This window comes from Petaurus breviceps, unplaced genomic scaffold (assembly GCF_028583685.1).
Source record: "Petaurus breviceps papuanus isolate PSGF00001 unplaced genomic scaffold, PetGlider_PUasm1.0 79, whole genome shotgun sequence".
Taxonomy (NCBI): domain Eukaryota; kingdom Metazoa; phylum Chordata; class Mammalia; order Diprotodontia; family Petauridae; genus Petaurus; species Petaurus breviceps.
The window spans coordinates 22,770,752-22,795,805 of NW_027186523.1; the positions used below are offsets into that span (position 1 = coordinate 22,770,752).

At 36.0% G+C, this 25,054-nt stretch overlaps 1 protein-coding gene across 17 annotated transcripts in view; it reads left to right on the plus strand.

Moving 5' to 3' along the window:
* The window catches only part of LOC138175870 (semaphorin-3A), a 666,319-nt gene that overhangs the window by 558,565 nt on the left and 82,700 nt on the right, over positions 1 to 25,054 (plus strand). For all 17 annotated transcript variants that reach the window (XM_069106486.1, XM_069106490.1, XM_069106487.1 and 14 more), the window contains one exon: positions 2,987 to 3,106. In XM_069106486.1, the coding sequence (XP_068962587.1) occupies positions 2,987 to 3,106 (120 nt within the window). The remainder of the gene's footprint in view (positions 1 to 2,986; positions 3,107 to 25,054) is intronic.

The window sequence follows — 25,054 nt, forward strand, 5'->3', positions numbered from 1 at the left end:
GCGCCCTTTGGTCAGTACCATCACAAGCTACATCGGCTAAGGAGTTGAACCTCTCCTAGAGATCATCTGATAAACAAACAAAACTCAGAGGATACATGGGTTACTGGGGATTCCCAAATAAGAACTTCATAAGATTGAGAACCAGAACGCAGGCCTCAACCCAGATCTATGTGAGGGTCACACTACCTTCCTAAGACCTAAAGCCCACGACTTCCCAAAGCATATGTTTAAAATATAGGTTCATATTCAAACAGATCAAGAAAAACCTGTTAGCTAAATTTTGAAATTCCACAACATCCCTTTTTTTGATGTAGATAGCCAGTTCCTGTTAAAGGAAGGATGCATAAAATTGCAGCCAATAAGAAGGAACATTGTAGTAATATAAACAGTGGTTTAATATCCAGAAGATGAAATATTTGACTGCGTAGTTTCCTTTGAAACCAATTGGTGGGTCTCTTTATAACATCTGTGCACTTTTAACACAGAATTCTTTGCGTGGTGGTCTTTCAGGATACTATTTTATAGTATGTTACCATTGAATCTACTCAGAAATTTGAACTTGATGGGTGGTTTAATTTTTTTAATAAATATTGATATTATTACTGTGGCTTTTTGGTTTTATATTGTGAAGTGCCTACATTATTATAGATACTTTTTTGTACAATTATCCAACAAAATGTCAGGCCATTATGCATATTTTTCCAAGATGATGTCTTTTTATTTTCACTACAAGGATATGCAGAAATGGAAAAACTGCTCTCACTAGGCATTTCTCTAATTTTGTATAGATTCTTCCAAGGTAATGTGATCCAGATAGATTATAAGGTCCATTTACCAGTAACAGAAATGCTTTGGGTTGGAAATCTGGGAATATTTCTAGTATATTAGGAATAATTTCTGTGTAAGTTAAGGATGGGGAAATAAATATGATCATAAAAGAAATCAGATGTGTAGTGTTTCTTCAATTAAGTTCATATCTATATACTTTATTTTCTGTAGATTTCTGTAGATTCAATAGGATAATAAATAAAAGAATTATTTAAGAATTATTAAAATATAATGCTAATAAATGAGGATAGTCTTTATCCTCTTAATTAAGAAAAAGTCTAATAAGCACATCATTTACAAACATTCCACAACATATTAACAATAACAGTAGAATAGGTGAATCTATTTGTTTCTTAAAAAGACTACTGGTGGCAATAGTATGTTTTCTGAATAGGGATAGCCCAAATCACGTGAACTTTGGTCACCTAATTTCCCTTCACTTGTTTATCTCTTCAATAAATATTTGTTGTTTGTAGATCATCCCTTACCCTGGCCTAGAGTTTTCAGCAATGATATTGATAAATATAACAATTATTTCAACTTCTCAGGATAGTGGAATGAGATTTTTCTAATATTTCTTCTTTGGAGCCAAATTTGATCATTCTAATATATCAGAGTAATTTTGATTGTATCTTGTTCTTTCCAGTTACTTGTACTGATGCTAATAGTCCTTTTTTTTTTCAACTCAACATACATTTGTTATGAGCTTACCATATATAAAACGCTATATCAGGTATTAAGAATATAAAGAAGAAACAGGGATACTAGCTGGGGGAAAAAAAGAATTATCAGCTTCTGGGGGATTCCTTGTTCCATTGAAACTGGCTTATTTTTAGACTACTATCTAGTAGAAAGAACTGATAAATAGAAGATTTTACATAGAATGATTTTATATAAACATATACATATTTGTAGCCAACTCTAGAGCAGGGGAGAGGGAAAAGGGGGTAAAAAGAAATTTACTTAATAACCTTATTATATATCTAAAAGGAATAGCAGGTTGTATATAATAGATTTGCAGTCATATTTTTTTTATTATACCATGCTTTGGAAATGTTTCTTTTAATTGCACTCCATCTAATCAATCCAATAAACACTTAGTAATTGTCAAAAATAAAAAAGAGAGAGAGAGAATACTATTTTCTGATACATCAAGACAAAGGATGTACCCTGTGTACTGAGAAACTGAGGGAAAATAAAGTCACGCCAAACCTTTGGATGGAGAAGATTTGAATTTTGAATTAAAATAATTCCTCATTAATTTAGAGTCCCCCATAGATGAAATAGGTTTAAATTAATGAAAACTTTCATATTCATGTATAAAAAATTATTTGTTAAAGTTAGAAGTTTAAGATTTCAGGACAAATAATTAGTTCACATAACAAAGCACGCAAGTAAAATTATTTCAAAAGCATATATATGTATATTCATATGCATCTATGTGTTCATATTCACATATATGTATAGAAAGAGAACAGGAAAGACAAAGAAAAGGAAAAAGAGGGAACATGAGAATAAGAACAGGGACTAGATCTGTGATTTCATTGGTATAGAGAAATCCAAGATGAGGAAACTCCCTTGACCAACACACTCTCTCTACAACTGATGGTCTCACAGTTTTCTGGAGCACTGGTTGATGCACTTCCCCAAGGTCATACAGATTGTATGTGTATGCATTCTTGGTTTCCAGGCCACCTCTATCCACCGTGCCATTTTGCCTTTCCATGTACAGCTGAACAATATATTAATTACAAATTATACTTTTTTACAGGGCAAATCTAATAGCACTGCTGTATGGCAATGTTAACTTAGTCCATGTTACTTTTCTGTTATTTGGAAGTAATGAAATATAATTTCCTTAGATACACTCTACAGTCTTATCATTTATACTAATTCAAATTGGCCTTCATTCCAGTTATGCATTGTGACATTTTACTGTGTAGCTTTGTCTAGTGATTAAATCCACAGGCAAATTCAACAACAAATCATGGATGAAAACTTATTGAAAGATTTAAAAACTATGGATTTGGTATAGGGAAAAATTAATCAAGCATAATGAATTTTGTGAAAGACTACCCTTTTTTTCACTGTCATGAATATTTGCCTAGAAGAATGATGTTAAAGGATATGTTCGTTGTTTTATTCTTTCACTCCACAGATGGAGAATTATACTCTGGAACTGCAGCTGATTTTATGGGACGAGACTTTGCCATTTTCCGAACTCTTGGGCACCACCATCCAATTAGGACAGAGCAGCATGATTCCAGGTGGCTAAATGGTAGGTAAAATACACAATTAGAACATGGAAAATTTTGTTCTGACATTTTAAAAGTCAACAATTCAGATCTAAAAGACTGATTAGTATAAAATTGGATATGGTCCTTGATGCCAATGACTGTGAATGTTCAACAATTAAATTTCTGGTATACTGAGGATAAAATATTAGCTTATGTTTTAATGATCATTAGTAAATACTTACTGGTGGTGGTTTCATGATTAGAGAGTATGAGTAAACTGAGCAAAAAAAAAAAGGAAAGAGAGATAAAAGATTCAGGAAAACTTGTTGTGTGCCAACAATGATGTCATGAAGGGTTTTCTCCATGGAAAGAAAAAAAAATCAGGGCTTGGAAGAAAAACAAAAAGGAAAAAGATAAGGTATATTCTGGGATGGGTCTGATTTAGGCCAGTTCTCTGATACTGAACCAAAATGAGACATTTGTTGGATCATTTAGCAGTTGACAAAAATAAATTTATTTAGCTATAGCAGGAGAAAGGTATTCAACAAGGGTAGACCTTGATGACATCTCTAGTTGATTTAGCCAAGCAAAGCTTCCTTGACAGATTTACCTATCACGAGCCACCTACTAATCCTCCAAGTCCTTCTGGAACTCCTTGTGTCTGTTTTGTACTCAGGTGATGGAAGAAGTGATGTTAGCAATCAGACTCTTTATTCCCTTGTGCCAGCCTAATGTCAAAAAAGGGTCAACTCCTTTTAAGGAAAAAAAAAAATACTAGCCTAATTTACCTATGAGGCATAAGGATATTGCTCCTACTACACAGTAATTTAAGGGCTATGACCAGATATTAAGCATAAAGAATAAACTTGTTCCAGTGTCTCCCTCTTGATTTTTAGGATAAAATACAAATTTTCTGTTATTTTTAAAAGCCTTCCCAGTCTGTTCCTAGCCTGCCTTTACAACCATTACTCTCGATTATGTTCATTATATGTTATATGCTCTTACTTTCTGTCTTTCATGTATAATATTCCATGTCCTGCCTCCCTGACTTTTCCCCAGAATGCTGGAGTACAGAAAACATACATTCCCAAAGGTCCCATATATCCTGTCAGAGCTGGGACTAGAAAATAGATTTCCTAATTCCTCGTATTAGGTCCTTTTACCAATCAGACTGAGCAGTGTTTAGTGTAAAATAGCACATAATAGAATACAGAAATTTTAAAAAGAGCAAGATATACAAAGCAATTATGCCTAAGAAAGATTAGAAATATTTTAAAGCAGCCATCGAGGAAGAGTGTATATTTATATTTGTTTCCATTTCGATTTAATGAGTGTTTTTCATTATAAATTATGTCTACATAATACGAGTGAATTAGATGATGAGGCATAGCTGGGTATGTTTTACTTATGTAACTTTTACAAATAAGGTCTTGTATAAAATGCAATAGGGCCATGAATCCAGGTTCCATAATCTTCAAGCCTAGAGTTCAAGTCTTTGCATATGCTGTCCTTCCTTTGGACTTAGACCTTTAACACTAACACAACACTTATGTCAATGATAGTTTCACTGAAATAACTGTGATTCATAAGTTGTCAACATAATTCCACTTCAATTCAAGATGTTTTATTAATAGTATTTATGGAGAAACAGTAAATGCTGTGTCAGTCACAATTAGTGTTATTAACATGAAAGGAAAATATATACACAAATTTATCTATATATACATACATACATTCATATTTATATATTTAAGTGCTCACATGTGCATGCATGCACGTGTACACACGTGCGCACACACACACACGTGCACACCAGAAGCAGACTTTGGGCTAATGTGACCTCCAGAGGTCGTGAAGGTTTTCAGTATCCTTGAGAAATAAGGCCTGATTGTAATAGGTATAGATATTGAAAAGAATAAAGCACCCATTTCATTTGTGTGGCCTTGGGGAAATAAAGCCAAGTCATCAACTTGAAGCTGCTTTTGTACTGCAGACCTGAATGATGACAGCTGAGTCTGAAAAATTTACACTATGGGAAAACAGAGCCATTGTCCACAGCTCTGTACTTCATCTCTGAAAATGTGTAATTCCTTTGGGAATTCAGTTATCAGTCTCTCAGCACAAAATGTGAGAACTGATTTTCCCAAATTAGCACAGAGGTTACATCTGACAGGGTGCAGAAACCAGAAATGCTTTAAGATTGAGGACATAGTCACGTATCTGATAGAACCAAGGGACCAGGAATCATAAACTACCCGAAATTAAATACCATTCAGGAATAAAATTGGAGACATGATGTTTATACATTCATGCATACAATGAATGACTTTTGTGGAATAAGAATATACTGCATAATCATCACAACTGCCAGACCCTCAAAACTATCTGAGAAGGTTCTTTTTTGAGTGGTCTTCAGGGCTATGAACATTTACTTTGGCATATGACATTTTAATTTCCCTAAATCAGTTCCTCTCCTTTGCAGAAAAAAGTTGGCATATTCCAGATATATTTTAATAGTTCCCTTCCCACTAAGGAGAAAACAATTCTGATGCAGTGGAATTTAAAATGTTTTATAAATCAGACTTTAAGTAATATGGAGCTCTCCTTAGTCCCAAATCATTATTCTAAGCATATTCTTCTAGCCACATTGTCAGCAGTTACAATTTTCAGAGAATAGCTAAAAATAGAAAATCATCTCATAAGAAGTGGTTTTCAAAGTCCTAAGAGAGAGGTATTATGTTCACTGTTATTGGTATTCATTGTTTTCTTAGTCTTCAGTTCTTACTCTGGTTCCTACCATAAAGGTATCCCTAGCTAGAAAACATGTTGTCTTCTAGTCTGTTTGCCATCTTGTTTTTGTTTTATTTGCTTTTTGAGGAATATGCTTACATTCTGGGATTTGCAAAAGGTATCCCAGAATTCAAACTGTCTTCTACTTAGGGTTGCTAAGTTGATGGATGCTCTGAAGGTTATAGAGAAGGGGAATTTAATGTTTGGAGTCAGATGAACCAATTAGTTAGACCACATCAGTTGTGTGGACCCTTTTACCCTAACCTCTAATTACAAAAATACAATAATAAACAAATACTTTGACAGTTGTTCCCTAGATACATGTAATAAGGGATAAAAAAGATGTAACAAAAAGATCTGATAGTATAGATGTAGCACTTATAGAAACTAGAGGTTAAATAGGAGTATTGAATTAGACATTTTAGAAATAAGTTGGAATTTACTTGCTTTTTATGACTGTCAGACCTCTTGATTTTCTCATCATGTCTGTGGCTTAATATTTCAAACCAGTTAGTTGCGTGTTTCAGTACCCTGGAGACAAAGTCCTTCATAATCCTTATTTTACGGTTACATAAGCAGTTGAGTATTATAGGAACTGAGTGAACATTCAATAATAAAAAAAAATGCCCTCTTAAATTTCACAGGCTTTGAGACAGGAAACAAGGACACAATCCTCTTATGGCATTTGTATTGTATTTTCTGGCAGTTACTGTGCCCTGTCCCCTTTATTGCAGATCACAAACTGCCATAAGATGGTCTTAGACACTGAATGAGTAGTTACATATATACTGATTGATATTATGATAGCATAAAGTCTATCTAAGGAACCAGGAACCTAAGAAATGAAATATGTTCAAAGAGTGCCCTTCTTCTCCACTGAAATTAGAAGCAAATGAGTACAATGGTTTGAAATAATTTTTAATGTCTATTTTGCTGAAACAAAATTTAGCAGTTTTTTTGGTTTGTTTTGACTTAATTCAGACAGTCCTTCACCTTCAGACAAAAAGCACATAACCTCCCTTGTATATTCTGTTCAAAAAAAATATACAATAAAAACTAAACTATGGGGTCTTTTAACTCTCAAACTACTAACCATTTTTGTGTGACCTACAAATGTAGTTTTTTCTCAAACAAGCCAACCTTACCAAAACATTAATTTCCTTTACCTCATCTTTCCTAGGCTTATTTTCCATGTTCAGCCTTTTACCAAAGGAAAAGAGTGAGCTTTTAGCCTATCTCAGTTGAAACAAAGTTTAGTCTGTCAGAAAAAAAAATGTGTGAAGCCTAGAAATGAAAATAATATTCTTACTGCTGGTATCAACTTTTGATAGGGGATTTTTCTTATAGGCCGTCTAACAAAACACACTTGAGAAATACATGATCTATGTCATTTCTTAATGTAGCCAAACCATTTTTCCATATTACTAAGGGCTATTTTTTAGTCTATAAAAACTAAAAAAAATTATTTGAGAGCTGAAAACTAATTAAGGAATGGACAACTGGTTTAGAATCAAAAGAAAAATAAAATACACAGATCAAGGAATGTCCAAATAAAATGTTTTAAAGTACTCTTCAGAAAATTTGATGGTATAGGAAGGAGGGGTAGAAATCAGGAAAACGTGGCATTTCTCTTAGGAGCTGGTAGATAAGGAAGTCACCAAGGGATAATAGTCACAAGTAGAATATCGATAATTCTGGAGAGAATAATGATAAATATATATCTTTTAAAATGTTTTATCAAGACCTGTTAATTAATCAGTGTAGGAAAACTGCCTCTGCCATTGCAGATTGGTAAATCTTCAGGGCACTGAGAAGCCAAAAAAAAAAAAATGCTGTACGGTTGCATAGCCAAGATGTGTCAAAGGCAGGAGGAACTCAATTCCAGTGGTTTCTGTTCTGAGACCTGCCCAATATTCACTGCATCTTTTGGTTTCTGAAATAGTTCTCAATAGTTCCTAACATTTCCATTAAAAATGCAAAGTTGTTTGTTTAACTGAAACCACAGCTGAAGCAGTATAGTGCAGTTGGAAAGGCCCTGGATGGGGAACCAGAGGTCCTAGGTTCAAATCCTGGTTCTTTCCCTTGTTATCTCTTTGATCTTGGCATTCTCTACTTCATTTAAAACTCAGTATAAATCCTACTTTCTTTAGGGGGCCTTTCAAAATCTCTCTCCAGCTCCCTCCACTGTATCTTATATATACACACAATTTTTTCATGTTGACTCTTGCATTAGAATATAAGATCCTTATAGGTAGGGATGATTCGGGGTTTCATTTTTATTTTTACCTTTACATTCCTCCCAAACTGTTGTACATTGACTGAGATACAGTAAGTACTTGATGAATGCTTGTTAACTGACTGACTGAGATCTAGGTAAAACAATAATAAAAAGATACCATAGAAAGACCCCATGAAATAGATCTTAGATTTATGAATGTAATGACAAGATATCCTTACTATTTTGAAATAAAATAATGAAAACCCTTATTCTTAGTAAACCTTGGTCAGTATTAATAACACCAGTTAGCATTCATTGAGGACCTGATAAAAGGCACTATGGCCTAGTGGAAAGAGGGATGACGTTAGTGTCCAGTCCAGGGTTCAAGTCCTGACTCTGGTGTGTGTTACTTTGTGATATGGTTAAGTCACTTTAAAATCTCAGTTTCTCCTAGCATCTCTCTAATTATTATAGATTTAGTTGCTGATCTGCTTATCCTAACTTCCACTGTAGGAGATTCCCATGTTAATGAAATCGCAGTTCCTTTCTTGTCCTCAAAAATCTGGCTTTGTCCTCTACATGTAGTAACAAGTAGAAGGAAAGTAAACTAGTAACAAAATTCTGAAATGTTGAATGTGTTGCATTTTGGTGAGATCATATGCATAAATGTTGAGATTTGAGCACAGTTAATAACCACATTTTATTATCACAAACAAACAATGTGGTGAAGTGAGGATTAATTTAAGAAAAATTCAGGGTGTAGCAGGAATTAGATGAGAAAATGCAGCACTTTATCCCATTTGCATTTCATTTTACACCACTTTTTTGTTTGTATTTTGGAATCTCAGAATAACATGACACAGCTGATAATTCCATAGCATTTCCAGCAGAGAGGTTATTGTCCTCATATTTCAGCTGACTGCTATATCAATACCACGATTCAAAAGATAGGTGTGAGCACATGAAATGTTTCTTATCGTATATAAATCCCATTTACAGATGCAGAATTACTAGCTTTAACAAGGGATACACTAAAACACATCTTAATACCATTTTTACTTTTCAGGATACTACTTTTTTTCCCCGTTAAACTATGTAAAACATTCAACAACTGAAGGGCCACTATCTGGAATGAGTCTTTTAATAGCAAACATGCACCCCTGCTTCTACCCCAAAACTATTTTCCCTCCCTTTCTTCTTTAACCACCAGCTTAATGAGTACAGACCCTGTCTGTACCAATTTCCTCTCTTGCAGTCACTGCATTCAGTGTTTGGTTGGTGTTCAATAGAGATTTGCTATTGACTGGATAATCTGAGTTCATGTGTGCAGTGACAGTGAGCAAGGAGCTTTACTCAGAAGATGCCATGACAATACATGTAACCATGGTGTGACTGGACTCACTGACATGGCGCTCAAAAGCTTTCCCTCCATGAAAACAGAAGCCTGTTTGCAAATTAATTAGTTTCTGGCGGGCTGCTTGATTGTTGACCCAGAGTTTGTAGAGTGGAAAAACAATCAGATTAGTGTGCTCAGTATAAAGGGCTAGTCAGGCACTTGCGTGTGGCTCGCAGGACTATTGAAACTCTGAATGGAGTGAAACACAATCTTTTCTGAGAAGCCAAAGCAGAGGTTAAGTGTGATGAGCCTAGAGCACGTAAGCAGCAGGGGCTGGGGAATTAAAGGATTTTAGCCAGATAAAGCTGAGTGATGCCAAGTGAGTTCATTGAATTTTAATGGCATGGATAGTTTTGATCAAAATGCCTCTTATGTCCTAATCTCTATTAGTAGAAGGACAGACTTATTGTATTATCAAAGGTAGAATTCACACAAATATCTGATGATCTCAGTGGAAAATTATAATTGAAATGTCTCAGTAGATAAATAGTAAAATGACAAGAAAATCAATAGTGTCCCTTCTTTCTCATTTAGAAGATTAGCAGTTACATTCTCCCTTACTAAAAAAAATATCATGAACTAATTCTATAGCATAAATGATTTTGCCTTATAAGAACTAAAGTATGAGTTGCTGTGGCCAAGGAATTTAGCACCTATTGGTAATCTATTGGTGATGTGTCCTCCCATACATTGTTGAATATCCAAGATTATACCAGAAGTACAATGGCATGAAATATATGTATTTATTTATTTACATTTATTCACTTTATATTTATGTTGTTTATTCTTATATATTACTCATTTTGTCTGCTATTTGAATATAAGGTCCCTGAGAGTAAGGAATGTTTCACTTGTTGTATGTGTGTCCCAAAGACCTTGGCAGATAATAAGGCTTTTAATAAATGCTTGCCTGATTATCAAAGCATTTCTAGATTGGTAGACATCTTTCAGAACTTTTGCTACTTTGTTGAGGTCACATATCTATCAGAGTTTCAAAGAAGAAATTTTAAATTTCATGATTTTTTTCAAATGTTTATTTTGATACCTATTCTGAAAAATGGGTATTCTTTCATAAGTCATATCTAGCTTTTATATGATTAAACATACATATGTATGTTATTAAAATATTATTTTTTGCTTTACAATTTTGTTTTTTGGAGAAAGACATTTCCCTTTTTTATTCAATTAAAATACTGATGTGTACAAAAAACATTAATAACAATTTTGCCTTTTTTTCTTCTGAACTGAGCACAGTGTCTGGAATATAGTAGGTACTTTATAAATGTTTATGTTTTTTTTCATTCTCTCACAATTGAGTTCCTTCACTCTGTCCACAAATGAATTCTGATATCATCTAGAATAGAAATAATCCTCTAAACTGTTGTCCAGGCAAGCTCCTATCCTCTTTTCTCTTATGGATAGACTTTGCAAAAACAGTAATCAATTATCAAATATCAGTTATCAATACATGTATTTCTCACCACTTCACTAACAAATTAACCTATTGTAATGGGACTGCTATCCTCACCTTTGCTCTGAAAACGTATTTTCAGCGGTCCCTAATGAGCATCTAATGACCAAATTGTGTGACCTTTTCTCCCTGATTATTCTCCTTGACCTCTGAACCATTCTTTTGGCCCTTATCCTAGCCTGGGGCATGAAAGCATGAAGAGAATTTAGAATTATCCACTCCAACTCCCTTATTTCACAGAAAAAGAACTATTACCCAGGTAGTATAAGCAATTCATTTGCACATGATTACAGAGCATATCAGTGGTTTGAAGTATGTCTTTTTTTTTTTCTGTAAGTATCTTATCTCCCTCTTCCCCCACCCCATTCAACTCAATTCATCACAACTCAACATTTAATCAGTGACTTCTCCATTCAAGGAACTGTGCTTGGGTGCTGGAAACAAAACCAAAAAGGAAAGAGTTCCTACCCTCAAGCAGTTTACAGTACATTGGAGGAATACAACATGAACAAAGATAAGTGTAATACAATATGGGATGCTTTATGAATGTTTAAGATCAGTGAAAACAGTAGTATCTGAAAGGATAAGGAAAGGCTTCTATTGAAGCTACAGAGTGGAAACTTGAAGGAAGATAGGGAATTTTAAATGTGGAGGTGAGGGCAAGATCAAATAAAAGGTAATTTATGTTTTGGTTTAAATACAGGGAAGTAGGCAATGGGTTAGGAGCTACTATTGTTCAGTCCAGCTGACTCTTCCTGACCTCAAGGATCATAGCACACCAGCCCCTTTGGTCCTCCAGTATCTTTCCAAGTCTGTCCAAGCTCACATTTGTTGTTTCCACTGACACTAGCTATCCATATCATCCTCTGGCATCCTCTTTTCCTTTTGTCTTCAGTCTTCCCCAATATCAGGTTATTTTCCTGTTTTTTCATTATTTAGTCAAAGTATTTAAACTTCAGCTTTGCTATTTGATCTTCCAGTGAATAGTCTGAATTTTTAATTTAATTTAATTTAGTTTTAATCTTTAAGTGTTGATTGATTTGATCTCCTTGCTGTCCAAAAGACTCTCAGAAGTGTTCTCCAACACCATAATTAGAAAGCATTAATTCTGCAGCCCTCAGCTTTCCTTATAGTCTAGTTCTCACTGCCACACATTACTACTAGGAAAACCATACCTTTTACTATATGGACCTTTGTTGGCAAGGTGATATCTCTGCTTTTTAAAGTATGCTGTCCAGATTTGCCAAAGCTTACCTTCCAGGGAGCAAGCATCTTTCAATTTCATGATTGTAGATACTATCTGCAGTTAACTTTGAGGCCCAGAATATAAAATGTGACACTGCTATCAATTGTTCCATGTTTGGTTCTAGCAATTGCTTCTTGACCCACATAAGTTTTCCTCAGGATAATCTGGTATTCCAATCTCTGAGCACTTGCTACTCGTGTACTTGAGTACTCCCATCTCTGACTCCTTGCTACTTAATCCACATAGTCAAAGGCTTTAGTATGAATGTAGAAGTGGATATGTTCTTTTTCTCTGGAACTTCTTTGCTTTCTTCTTAATCCAGGAAATGTTGGCAATTTTGGTCTCTAGTTTCTCTACCTCTTAGAAAACCAGGCTGCTCTCTGCTAATTCTTGGTTCACATATTGTGGAAGCCTAGCTTGCAGAATCTTAAGCATAACCTTACTGGCACATGAAATTAATGCAGTTGTTCAGTAAATTGAACATTCTTTGGCATTGCCCTTTTTTAGGATTAGGACATAAATTGATCTTTTTCAATGTAGTGACCACTGCTGAGTTTTCCAAATTTGCAGACATTGTGAGTGCAGCACTTTAATAGCATCATCTTTTAGGATTTTAAATAGCTCAACTGGAATTCTGTCACTTAAATTAGCCTTACTGTCAGCAAGGCTTCTTAGGGTTCACTTGACTTTATTCTTCATGATATCTGACTCTATAGAAATCAGTAACGAAACCATCATGGTCATTGGTGATATTAAGATTTTCTTGTAAAATAGTTATTATGGAAGATGGCGGAGTAGAAGCAAGACCTTCCCGCGGCTCCGGCTTCCACCTTCCTCAATCCATGTAAAAGGGGGACTCTAAACAAACTTTGGAGCTGCAGAACCCACAAAATGACACAGAGAAGCTAACCTCCTGCTGAGGACAACCAGGCAGGCCTGCAGGAATCGGCCAGCACAGTGCTCTGGGAGCAGAGCCCAGCCCCACACCGAGGCTTTAGCCCCAGGGCGGGCCTGACCAGCCGCCAGCCAGAGGGACTCCAGATCAGCAGCAGCTGTGGCCTTTTCCAGATTTATCAATACATAGATGCGAAGGACAAGGTGAGAGGCCAGTGCAGTCTGGACTTTGGGACCAGTAAGTGGGAGTGCATGCCTTTTACCCCCTGGGGCGAGAAACTGCTGAGACACCGCCTGCCAGCACCACATGGCAGCTTCAGCTCCTGGCCTGCAGAGTGTAGGGGGACCAAGCACCAGTCTGAGGGGTAATCGCTCTTGCTTTAACCTGCTTGGATCTGGATTGCAGTCAAGGGTGGAGGTCCTGGGGTGTGTGTCCAGCTTGCCAGAGCATGTGGAGACCTCAGAGAGGGCACCCATCTACCATGTTTCCCCGATAATAAGACACTGTCTTATTATTTTTTTTGGACAGAAAAACACCAGAGGGCTTATTTTCAGGGGAGGGCTTATTTTAATGAACATTGACAGCAATTTTAATAAACAGGTAAATGTGAACAAAAAAATGTACCTTTATTCAATAATGAATTCAATAAAGAACAGGATGACACGCTCAGTGCTGCAGCTCTGATTGGATGCAGCTTGGAGCACAGCATGCGTTTCACGGGAGGGGGGGGACTGTGCATACAGAGGGTACCGTAATGTAGCGTGTAGCGCAGGGGATCACCTTCACTACAGTAGCAATCTCAATAGGGCTTATTTTGGGGGGAGGGCTTATTTTAGAGGAATCTTACACAGTAAGAGGAGGGCTTATTTTCGGGATAGGTCTTATTATCGGGCAAACACTGTAATACCTCCGGCAGCTGAGAAAACCTCAGCGTTTGGGACGAAAACTTCCCTGTCTGGTGGCAGAGTCCTACTGTAGCAAAAAGCCCAAAAGTCAAATAATTGAGAGGCAAAATGAGCAGGCAAAGGAAACAAAGCAGACAGAAGATTCCAACATTACACTCCTATTTGGGGGACAAGAAGGAGCAAGGCATGGAACAGGAGGAAAACAGTGAAGTCAGAACTCCTGCACCAAAAGCTTCAAAGGAAAATACAAGCTGGTTACAGGCCATAGAGGGCCTTAAGTAGCAGATAAGAGAAGTGGAGGAAAAACTGGGAAGAAAAATGAGAACAATGCAAGAAAATTATGAAATGAGAGTCAACAGCCTGACTGAAGAAAATAATACCTTAAAAAACAGACTGACTCAAATGGCAAAGGAGGCTCAAAAAGGCAATGAGGAGAAGAATGCCCTAAAAAGTCAAATTTGCCAGATGGAAAAAGAATCTCAAAAGCTCACTGAGGAGAATCATTGCTTCAGAATTAGATTGGAGCAAATGGAAGCTAATGACTTTATGAGAAATCTAAATGCTGTTAAACAGATCCAAACAAATGAAAGAATAAAAGGCAATGTGAAATATCTCATGGGAAAAACCACTGACCTGGAAAATAGATTTAGGAGAGATAATTTAAAAATTATTGGACTACCTGAAAGCCATGACCAAAGTAAGAACCTAGAAAGCATCCTCCAGGAAGTTCTCAAAGAAAACTACCCTGATGTTTTAGAACCAGAGGGCAAAATAGAGGTTGAAAGAATCCACCGATCACCTCCTGAAAAAGATCCCAAAAAGAAAACTCCTAGGAATATTATAGCCAGGTTCCGGAATTCCCAGATTAAGGAGAGAATATTACAAGCAGACAGGAAGTAACAATTTGAATATTGTGGAAACACAATCAGGATAACCCAGGATCTGGCAGCTTCTACACTGAGGGATCGAAGGGCCTGGAATGTGATATTCTGGAGGTCAAGGGAGCTGGGATTAAAACCAAGAGTCACCTACCCAGCAAAACTGAGTATCATGTTTCAGGGGAAAATATGGTCATTCAGTGGAATAGAGGACTTTCAAGCATTCTTGCTGAAAAAACCAGAGTTGAATAGAAAATTTGACATTCAGATACAAGAAGCAAGAGAAGCATGAGAATGTAAACAGGGTAAAGAAATCATAAGGAACTTCTCAAATTTGAACTATTAACATTCCTACATGGAAAAACAATAATTGTAACTTATGAAACTTTTCTCAGTAGTTGAAGGGATTAGAAATATATATATATATATATATATATATATATATATATATATATATATATGTGTGTGTGTGTGTGTGTCTTTATATGAGGGTATGCGGGCATATGAATACATATGTGAATGTGTGTATATACGTTTACAGGTATACATAGATAGAGGGCATGGGACCAATTTAACAGGAAGGGATGATACTTAAAAGGTGAAATTAAGAGGTGAGAGAGGAATATAATGAGAGGAGATGGGGAGAGACAGATTGGGGCAAACTATCTCATACAGAAGAGGCAAGGGAAAATGGTTACAATGGAGGGTAAGAATAGGAAGGCAAAAGGGAATGGGTCAACCTTATTCCTATTGAATCTGGCTTTAGGAGGGAGGGAAATATACACTAAATAGGGGATCTCACCCTCCAGGAGAATAGGGGGGAAGGGGACAAGAGGGGGGATGATGTAAGGGAGGGCAGGCTGGGGGGGCAGGGAAGTTGGAAGCACCCACTTTTGAAAAGGGACAGGATCAAAGTAGAGAATAGAACAAGTGGGAGGTGGGATAGGAGGGAGGGAAATATAGTCAGTCTTTTACAATATATCTACTATGTTATTGTTTTGCATTAGCCGCACATGTACAACCTATACTGAACTGCTTGTCTCTCCAGTGGGGGTGGGTGGCAGGGGGGGAGGGGAATGAATCTGGAATTGAAAGTTTTAAAATCAAATACTCATATATATATATGTATATATATATATATATATATATACTATTATAAATACCATCTTACATGTAATTAAGAAATAAGATATACAGGCACTGAGGCATAGAGATCCACTGGAAAAGTCGAAACGGGTATGGGAGAAAATATGGGAGAGAGCAGATTGGATGTGGGGATATCCAGTGGAACTGCTGTTTTGAGGGGATGGATGGGGGAAAAACGGGGAGAAAATTTGTAACTCAAAATCTGGTGGAAACGAATGATGTAAATCAGAAGTTAATAAAGCACAAAAAAAATGAAAAAATAGTTGTTTTGTGCATTCTTGCCACATGATCTTAATCTGTTCTATTTCTATTGTCTCTACCATTTTTGTCTTTTATCATGCCAATTTTTGCATGAAATATTCCCTTGATGTCTCTAATTTTCTTGAAGATATATCATATTTCCCATTCTGTTGTTTTCTTCTATTTCTTTGCATTGCTCATTTAGGAATATTTTGGAGATGAGGAAAAAAATGAAATTATTGAAGGAGAAAGTTCCCATTGAATATGGGAAGGAACAGGGTAATGGGCACAAATAGAGAGGTTCACCTTGGCTATTTTGGTTAACACATCACATAGAGAACCCTAAGTTTTAATAACGATGATGGTGGTGGTGGTGGCCAACATTTATATAACATCTACTATGTGGCAGGTACTATGCTAAGTTCTTTTTAATTACTATTATTTGATCCTCATAACAACCCTAATAGCTAAGTGCTATTATTAACCCTCTTTTACCAATGAGAACTGAGGCAAACAAAGGTTAAGAGACTTGCCCAAGGTAACACAGCTAGTAAGTATCTGAGTTCATATTTGAATTTATGGCTTCCTAACTCCAGCTACCCCAGTAAGAAAGAATAACTTAGCAAGTGAAAATAAAGCAAATAAAGAAAGGATGGGTAAATTTCTAGGGAGATTTTGAAGTGTATAGTGTGGGAGATGAAGATGCTGAGGTCAGATGGCTTTTTTTTTTTCAGTAAAATAAGAGATAAATTTATTTGCTAAAAAAGGTTTAGGGGTCTTGAGTAGAAAAAAGAATGTAAGAGTGTATAAAATTTGAAAGTGAGGAATCAAATAAAAAATCAATAAAAAAGATTGCTTTGGCATATTGAAATTCCAGTTGAGGTAAGAAAACATGAATTTTTAATGAGCTCAATCTTCACATTTATATGATTTCATCTAATGGCAGTCACCATTGTGATAATAGTATCCGACAAGTGAGAAAGGCTTAAAAGTGAGACTTTTTGAACTTGAAGGACAAGGGCAAATCAGGAGGATGGAGAGGAGGAGAGTGACTTGTTGAACCAGTTACCCATAGGATCAGGATTGTGAGGTTAAAATAGTGGTAATGAACAGGGTGGGGAATGAGGGACTGGAGGGAAGGGTAAGAGAATGTAACTTGAGAGAATTTTAGAGTTCCAGATAAATGGAGATGGCATAGTTTAGGGGGCATAATTTTTTTTAAACTGTACACAATTTTATTTTATTTTTTTAATAATTTTTAAAATTTATTTCTTTATTAATTTGTTTGTTTACAAGATTCAGTTCCACAATTCCTTGGGTTTCATATTTTCTCTCCCTCTCCCTCCCCCCCATGATGGCATACAATCAAGTATAGGATCTGCAAATACTTTCACATTTGACATTAGTCAGGTTATAAAGAAGGATTTTATCAGATGGAATGAACAATGGGAAAGAGGAAATAAAGCCAAACAACAAGAAGAAAAAGATTAGGTAGTTTGCTTCAATCTGGATTCAAATTCAGTTCTTTCTAGTTCTTTCTCTGGATGTAGACATCTCTCTCCATCATGAGTCTTTTGGGATTGACTTATAACCCTGCATTGCTGACAAGAGTCCAGTCTATCAAAGTTGGTCATCAAACATGTGTTGTGTCTGTGATTGTGTACAAATTTCTCTTGGTTCTACTCTTGTCACTCAGCATCAGTTTGTATAAGCCTCTCCAGGTAAATATGAAGACTGTCTGCTCCTCGTTTCTTATAGCCCAATAGTATTCCATAACATGCGTATACCACATCTTGTTCAGCCATTCCCCAATTGATGGGCACCCCCTTAATTTCCAATTCTTTGCCACCACAAAAAGAGCTGCTATAAATACTTTTGTACATATGGGTTTTCCTCCCACTTCTATGATGTCTTCGGGATACAACTAGGGGGCACAATTTTGATGCTGAAGTCTAAGTTTTGATCAGCCCTATAGATAGGTGAAGAAGACTGAAGGTGAAAAATATAGGTCTTCAAGAGGTTGGTGAACTGTGAGGAGAGGGTGGTTAGAGGAACATCAGCATAAATATTGAGGTAACAACTGATGAAAGTTGGGAATAGAAGGGTCTGAAATAGCAGTGGCCAGAAAGTGTAAGTGGTAAAGTAGGTTAATGGTGGGAGTGAGGGCCATTAGGTACTGGGTGTGAAGAACTTAATATCTCAGCCAGGGTATAAGATAGGGCAACAAGATTGCAGTAGAAATTCTCTTTAATCTTTTCTCAGTGACAGCAACATTCACCCTCCTGGGTCCTGTGGTGAAAAGACAGTGAATTAGATACCATTTCCAAAGATAATGAAGATGGCAATGGCCATAAGGGTCATAGTTACTGAAACCTTCAATTCTGTGCAGTTTATGACATAAAGAAATATTGAATGGGGACCTCCAAGAGAGGATGGATTATGTTTTATTCATCTATTATCAGTCAAGCCTACCACCACACCCACTTAGCAAAGAAAATAACTCCTCGGATTGAGGTGAATAACTTTATTCCTTTCAATCAAAATTTTTCTAGACTCACTTGATATTTAGATTAGGGGAAGTAAATTCTTTTCAGCTCCTATCATGTTCCTACCAGATCATGTGAGGACCCTGTAGACTACCCTGAGCTCCACCAAGTTTTAAGGAATTATTTAGTAATACTACTGCCCTGCATTACTGAAGCTACACACAAGCTGCTATCTTCTTTGCATGGGAATGACACTCCAATTTAATATTGTCATTTTTCTGAGCTCCAGATCTGCATTTTTAAACAATCAGATCAGTAGGTATCACATCTGAACATCAGAGGCAGTTATGTTCAAAATGGAAGTCATTCCTTAACCCAAGAAATCAGCTCCATCTAATTTAGGTATTTTTATTTTAACACCATTGTTCAACCATTTCTGGTTCAGCCAGTAATAATCAGTATATCTTTAAATATATCAGATTGTCTTTCTGGGTCTTAATTCCTTCATTTTATTTTTTCTTCTTTTTTTTTTTTGGAGGGCAGTTGGGGTTAAGTGAGTTGCCCAAGGTCACACAACTAGTTTTTGTGTTAAGTGTCTGAGGCCAGATTTGAACTCAGGTCTTCCTGAATCCAGGGCCAGTGCTCTATTCACTGTGCCACCTAGCCACCCCCTTCATTTTCTAAATAAAGGGATTGAAGTAAATAATATCCAAAATTCCTTCTGGTTACAATTTCTATGATTTGCTGATTCTTTATCTTCCATTCTCCAATCCTTCTCCTCCCTAATCCATTTTATTTATTGTTAACAGAATAATAATAACACTTCCCTCTTCAGAATCTTCAGTGTTTCCCCACTGCTTACCAAGACAATTCCAGACTCCTTAGGCTGCTACTAAAGACCATCCATAACTTGACCCCAGGCTAATTTTCCAGTTTTATTTGCCACTATTTCAATCTTCCATATTAAACCAACTGCCTATTGAATATCACCTACCTACTCTCCCTTGTTAAAGGTAATCATCTGATAAAATATAAATTGCTGAATGATTGAGTGAATGGTTAAAAGAAACTATACTTTTTTTCATTAAAAACTACAAAATTCATGTAGATGGTAGAGTATTCACTTAATCACTGACTACAATTGGAACATCTATCAGAAAACACAGGGGCGGCCAGGTAGCACAGCGAGTAAGAGAACCGGCCCCAGAGTCGGGATGACCTGGGATCAAATCTGGACTCTGATACTTAGCACCCACCCAGAAACACCTGGCCATGTAACCTTGAGCAAGTTACTTAACCCCAATTGCTTAGGGGCGGCCAGGTGGCTCAGTGAGTAAGAGAACCGGCCCCAGAGTCGGGAAGACCTGGGATCGAATCTGGGCTCTGATACTTAGCACCACACCCAGAAATAACTGGCTGTGTAACCTTGAGCAAGTTACTTACCCCAATTGCTTAAAAAAAAAGAAAAGAAAAAAATGCACAAAAAAGTGCTCTTAAAATACTGTGCCAATAGTAGCAATGAAAAAAATCAAGTCATTTTTAATGTAACTTTAAAGAAAATATATGCAGACTTGAGTGTTCATATCAAGGAATTGTGGGGAGGTAGCTAGGTAGTGTAGTTAATAGAACACCCATGTCTAAAGTTACCAAGAACTGAATTCAAATCCAGCCTCAGACCCTTACTAGCTGGCTGATCCTGGGCAAGTCACTTAACCTCTCTTTGATTCAGTTTCCTCATCTACAAAATGGTGATAATAATAGCAGCTACCTCCCAGTATTGTTATGAAGATTCAGTGTGATGATAATTGTAACATACTATTAGCACAGTTACTTGGCCATAGTAAGCATTTAGATAAATGTTAGGAGGTGGTAGTGGTAGTAGTAGTAGTAGTAGTAGTAGTAGTAAGCCATGAGAAAAAAAAACCAATAAAGTATTTAGAAACTCTCTGCATTGTATAATTTGTTATCCCTTTGGATCACTTCTTATACTGTATCTCAGTACCTAAAGTATCTGTATTTCCTTCACTGATGCAGCTCACAAACCTATAACAAAGCAAATGTCCTTGGAGAATTGCTGTGTTTCTGAAATTTATCAACCTCTGCTGAGTCTAGTGATAATTCTTAAGTTTTACTCTAAGATGTCAGTAGAAAAATGAATCTCTTGTATTAATTTAAACATGCTATCATTATTATGACGTCACAACATAGTGAATAAAGAGTTGGCCATAAAGTCAGGAAATCTTGGTTTCAAATCCTGCCCCTGACACATAGTGTTTCTGTGTCACTGGGCAAGTAACTTAAGGTCTCATTGCCATTGGCAATTGTGTAAGAAACTCAATTGTAGAACTGTGGTGATCTGCTTTAGTAGAGGGAATTTCCTTAACAGGAGCTCTCTATATCATTGAAATAAATGATAGACTGCAGCCCCCAAAACTATTGTATTTAATGACATTACAGCACACAAAATATTACACTTCCTTAAGTACCAGCATTCATTGTTTTGTTAATACTCCCATAGTTGCCATCACTTTAGCACAATATAGTGTTGCTATCTTCTAGACCAATTGCTCTTAATGTTTTCCTCAATTTTTCCTATTTCAAGATTCTAAGTAAGTTAATAAGATAGTATATCAAACATATTGAGATTTCTCTCCAATAAAAGTTATACATTTAGTATGTACAATAGCAAATGTGACTCTAGATTTATTATTGCCTTTTGGGAGTTCTACTGTCTATTCAACTTAGCATGCAATCTGATTTAAGTTACAGCCAGGGCAGAGCTGCATCTTGGGATTTCCACTTCATGTTTTTCTACTGTTTAGAGTTCAATGAGCTTTGACCTCCCTGATTCTGAAAATCAAATAATGTCATGGTTGATATCAAACTGATGGCTTACGGTCAGTTGCTTAGATATTCGTGTATTTAATATTTATTTTAAAATATATATTGAAGGGGCGTCCAGGTAGCACAGTGAGTAAGAGCACCAGCCACAGTGTTGGGATGACCTGGGGATTGAATCTGGGCTCAGACACTTAGAACCCACCCAGAAACACCTGGCTGTGTAACCTTGAGCAAGTTATTTAACCCCAATTGCTTTAATATATATATATGTATATATTTATAAAATACTTAAATGTTAGACCACAAAGCACACACACACACACACACACACACATCAAAGTGTTTAAGAGCTGCCTGGCACTGCACATTTGTGAATCCAGCCAATAGGAGGGAAGTGCAGAAGTCTGTCATCTCACCACAAAGTCTGGGTCTCCAATTGGGGACTAATTTGGGAAAAGTCCACTCTGAATTCTGGAACATCTTAAATGAATCATATTATAGGATCATGGAATTTAGAAATAGAAATAGAAGAGACTTTAGAGATAACTTGAACCAGCCCTAAAACAATGCCCCCAAATCATTGAGCCTAGTTCCCAGGAGCACAGTACCTTGACATAATAGGTACTTATGGAAATGAATCTAAGGTTCTGGGAAGTTCAGTGACTTATCAAAGTCACATAGATAATAATTAATCAGGGCATGATTTGAACCCAGGTCTTTAGATGTTTTGTTGTGGTGTCCAGAGAGCCAGTCTTGAAGCCAGAAAGACCTACATCCAAATCCCATTTCTGATACTGCTTAACTGTGTGAATAAGAAATTTATTTAACCTCTTTGAAATTTAGTTTCACTTTATTTTAAATGGTGCTACTAATACTTATTCTAATGTAGAGAGGTTGTAAGACTCAAGATGAGAGAGAGAGAGAGAGAGAGAGAGGTAGATATATAGTGCTTTGCATATTTTAAATGAGATAGAAAGGGGACCTGTGATTTCCTTGGGAAAGGGAAGCAACTCCTGAGCGAGGTAACTCCCTCTTTCCCAAGGCAGTCTGCCACCTTCTCTGAGAGTTAGACTCTTAGGGCTTTCCTCAGTACATTGAGACAATAATTGACTTGCCCAGGGTCACAAAGCCAGTATATATCAGAAGAGGGATGCAAACCTATGATTTACCAGACTGTATCTTTAAAACTTTAAAGCCCCATATGTATATGTATAGGTATATTTCCCATGTATTACTTGTTTACCATGCATTCCAAAATACTTTTTAAAGTGCTTATAAAGAAATAGTTGTTTGAATTAGGTTATTAATTAACCCTGAATTCGGGATGTTATTGATTTACCTAGAAAATGCTTTCTTCCTAAATAATGGAATGATGGACCTAGATAAACCTTAGTCAAATTACACAGATTCTAATTGAGTAGAAGCCAAATGATTGAGGTTGTATTGCAGTTAACTTTTGGAAGACTTTAAATAATTTGAAACAATGTGATATATAGTTGTTTTAGGCCATAGGTGCTGAGACTTTTTAATAGCACCCATTTATATAGCATTTTACATTGCATTTTGTCATCCTTAATGCTCACATCCTTGAAAACATTATTATTTTGCTTGCTTCATTTTTGCCTCTGTATCACTAGCATCGAACACACTACCCAGCTCAGCTAGTTATTTGATAAATGTCAATTAGAAAAAAGAAAAAAAACAAACATTTATCAAGTGACTACTTTGTGCCCAGCACTGTGTTAAGCACTTAAAAAATAATCCCTTTCTCCCCTACCTAAATTTCAGGGATATGTTTAATGCTAAAGATTCCACAGTGAATCCTGAAGGAGCAGATAGAAAAAAGGATTGAAAGGTGTGGTTCATTAATGAAGTAAACCATAAAAAGGATGCAGCCTCAATTAGCCTCCCACCCAACCACATTCTCTTTCACTTGTAAGATTAAGGTCACTAAACGGTCACTATCTACATTCTTATGATCTATCCTTTATTAATAGACTCAGTGAGCTGTTGGTCATGGGTGATGGATTAGGATTAGCCTGATAAATGGCATGTGAAGGACTGCATAATCAGGTGAATATAATAATCCAACATCTGAGTAGGTGGTTAAAAATAAGACCAACAGTTGTGGAAAAGTAAGACAGGAAACACTATAGGAGTAAATAGACAGCATTAGAGAACAGTGTGTCAGTGGTTACTAAGTCATTTCATTTACTCAGATTTAGCTGATTTGATTCCCTACTGCCTTGATAGAAACCAGTCTGTGAGTGAAACCAAGCTGGAAGTGTGCAAGAGAAGGCAATGGAGAAAAATTGCTAAAGTAGCAGCAAAGAGAAGTATCTGACAGGCACGATGGCCCATTCAGTGACACTTTAGACACATCTGTAAATGAAAATACATAAAGGGAAGACCCTGGATTTCAGTAGTGCTTCTTTAATTCCCAAAGTGATTTCATCTCCGTTATCTTATTTGGTCCTCTGAAAAATCCTGAGATGAGCAATGAAAATATTGCTATCTCTACTTCACAGATGAGGAAACTGAGTCTCAGAAAGGGTAAATCATTAACTCTCAGTTCCATAATTAATGAGTGGTAGAGGCAATACCTCAATTCTTACTCTGTGTCCTACTCCTTTTCCACTATGTGTGATACTGCATTGATATTAAATTATTTATTATATCACATAAAATATATAAATATATTATATCACATATAATATATAAATATATCACATATAATATATAAATATATTATAAATATTTCATTAAAGAATATGAGCCTTGTAAAGAAAAATGGCTAAATATGTCACAACATCTCACTTCTAGTATATTAAGAAACAATATATGAAGAATTTGTCCACTAACATGAAATAAATTAGGGAATTAGGGTAATTTTATAAGTTATAGTATTAACTACTCTACATAGACACATTCAAATGCAACTTATACATATATGTATACATATTTGAATATATATTCACATGCTAATGGTATATAATTTTCATAGTTTCAATATATATTTCATATTGCATAATTCATATTGCAAAATATCACTAGAAATTATATTACCATGTGAGAACTTTCACAAAGCAGTATTTCATATGCTGACCATCTGTTGGTCAGTGAAAAAAATGTGCCATGATATATGATACTTTATAATAGTTAAATAGTCACAATATTAATGTTGAAATGGAACAGCTTTTGGACAGATATTAAGCTGTATTCCTTTTTTAAATTTATTGATTATTTAGATTTCAGGGAGTGTTTGACTGGAAAACTTAAAGCTTTTCCCACACTCTATTCCCCACTCCCCTCTCAGGCAGTTTTCTTTTATATCTAATATCTGTAAGTTATATAGTTATATAGTCAGTCTCTTAATCATAGTTCTTTTCCATCCATCTAGCCCAGTTGTTTTCCTGTAGTTTCCCTTAGAAGCTCTGAGAAGAATACATTTTCTCTAGTGAAACTTACAGTGATCAG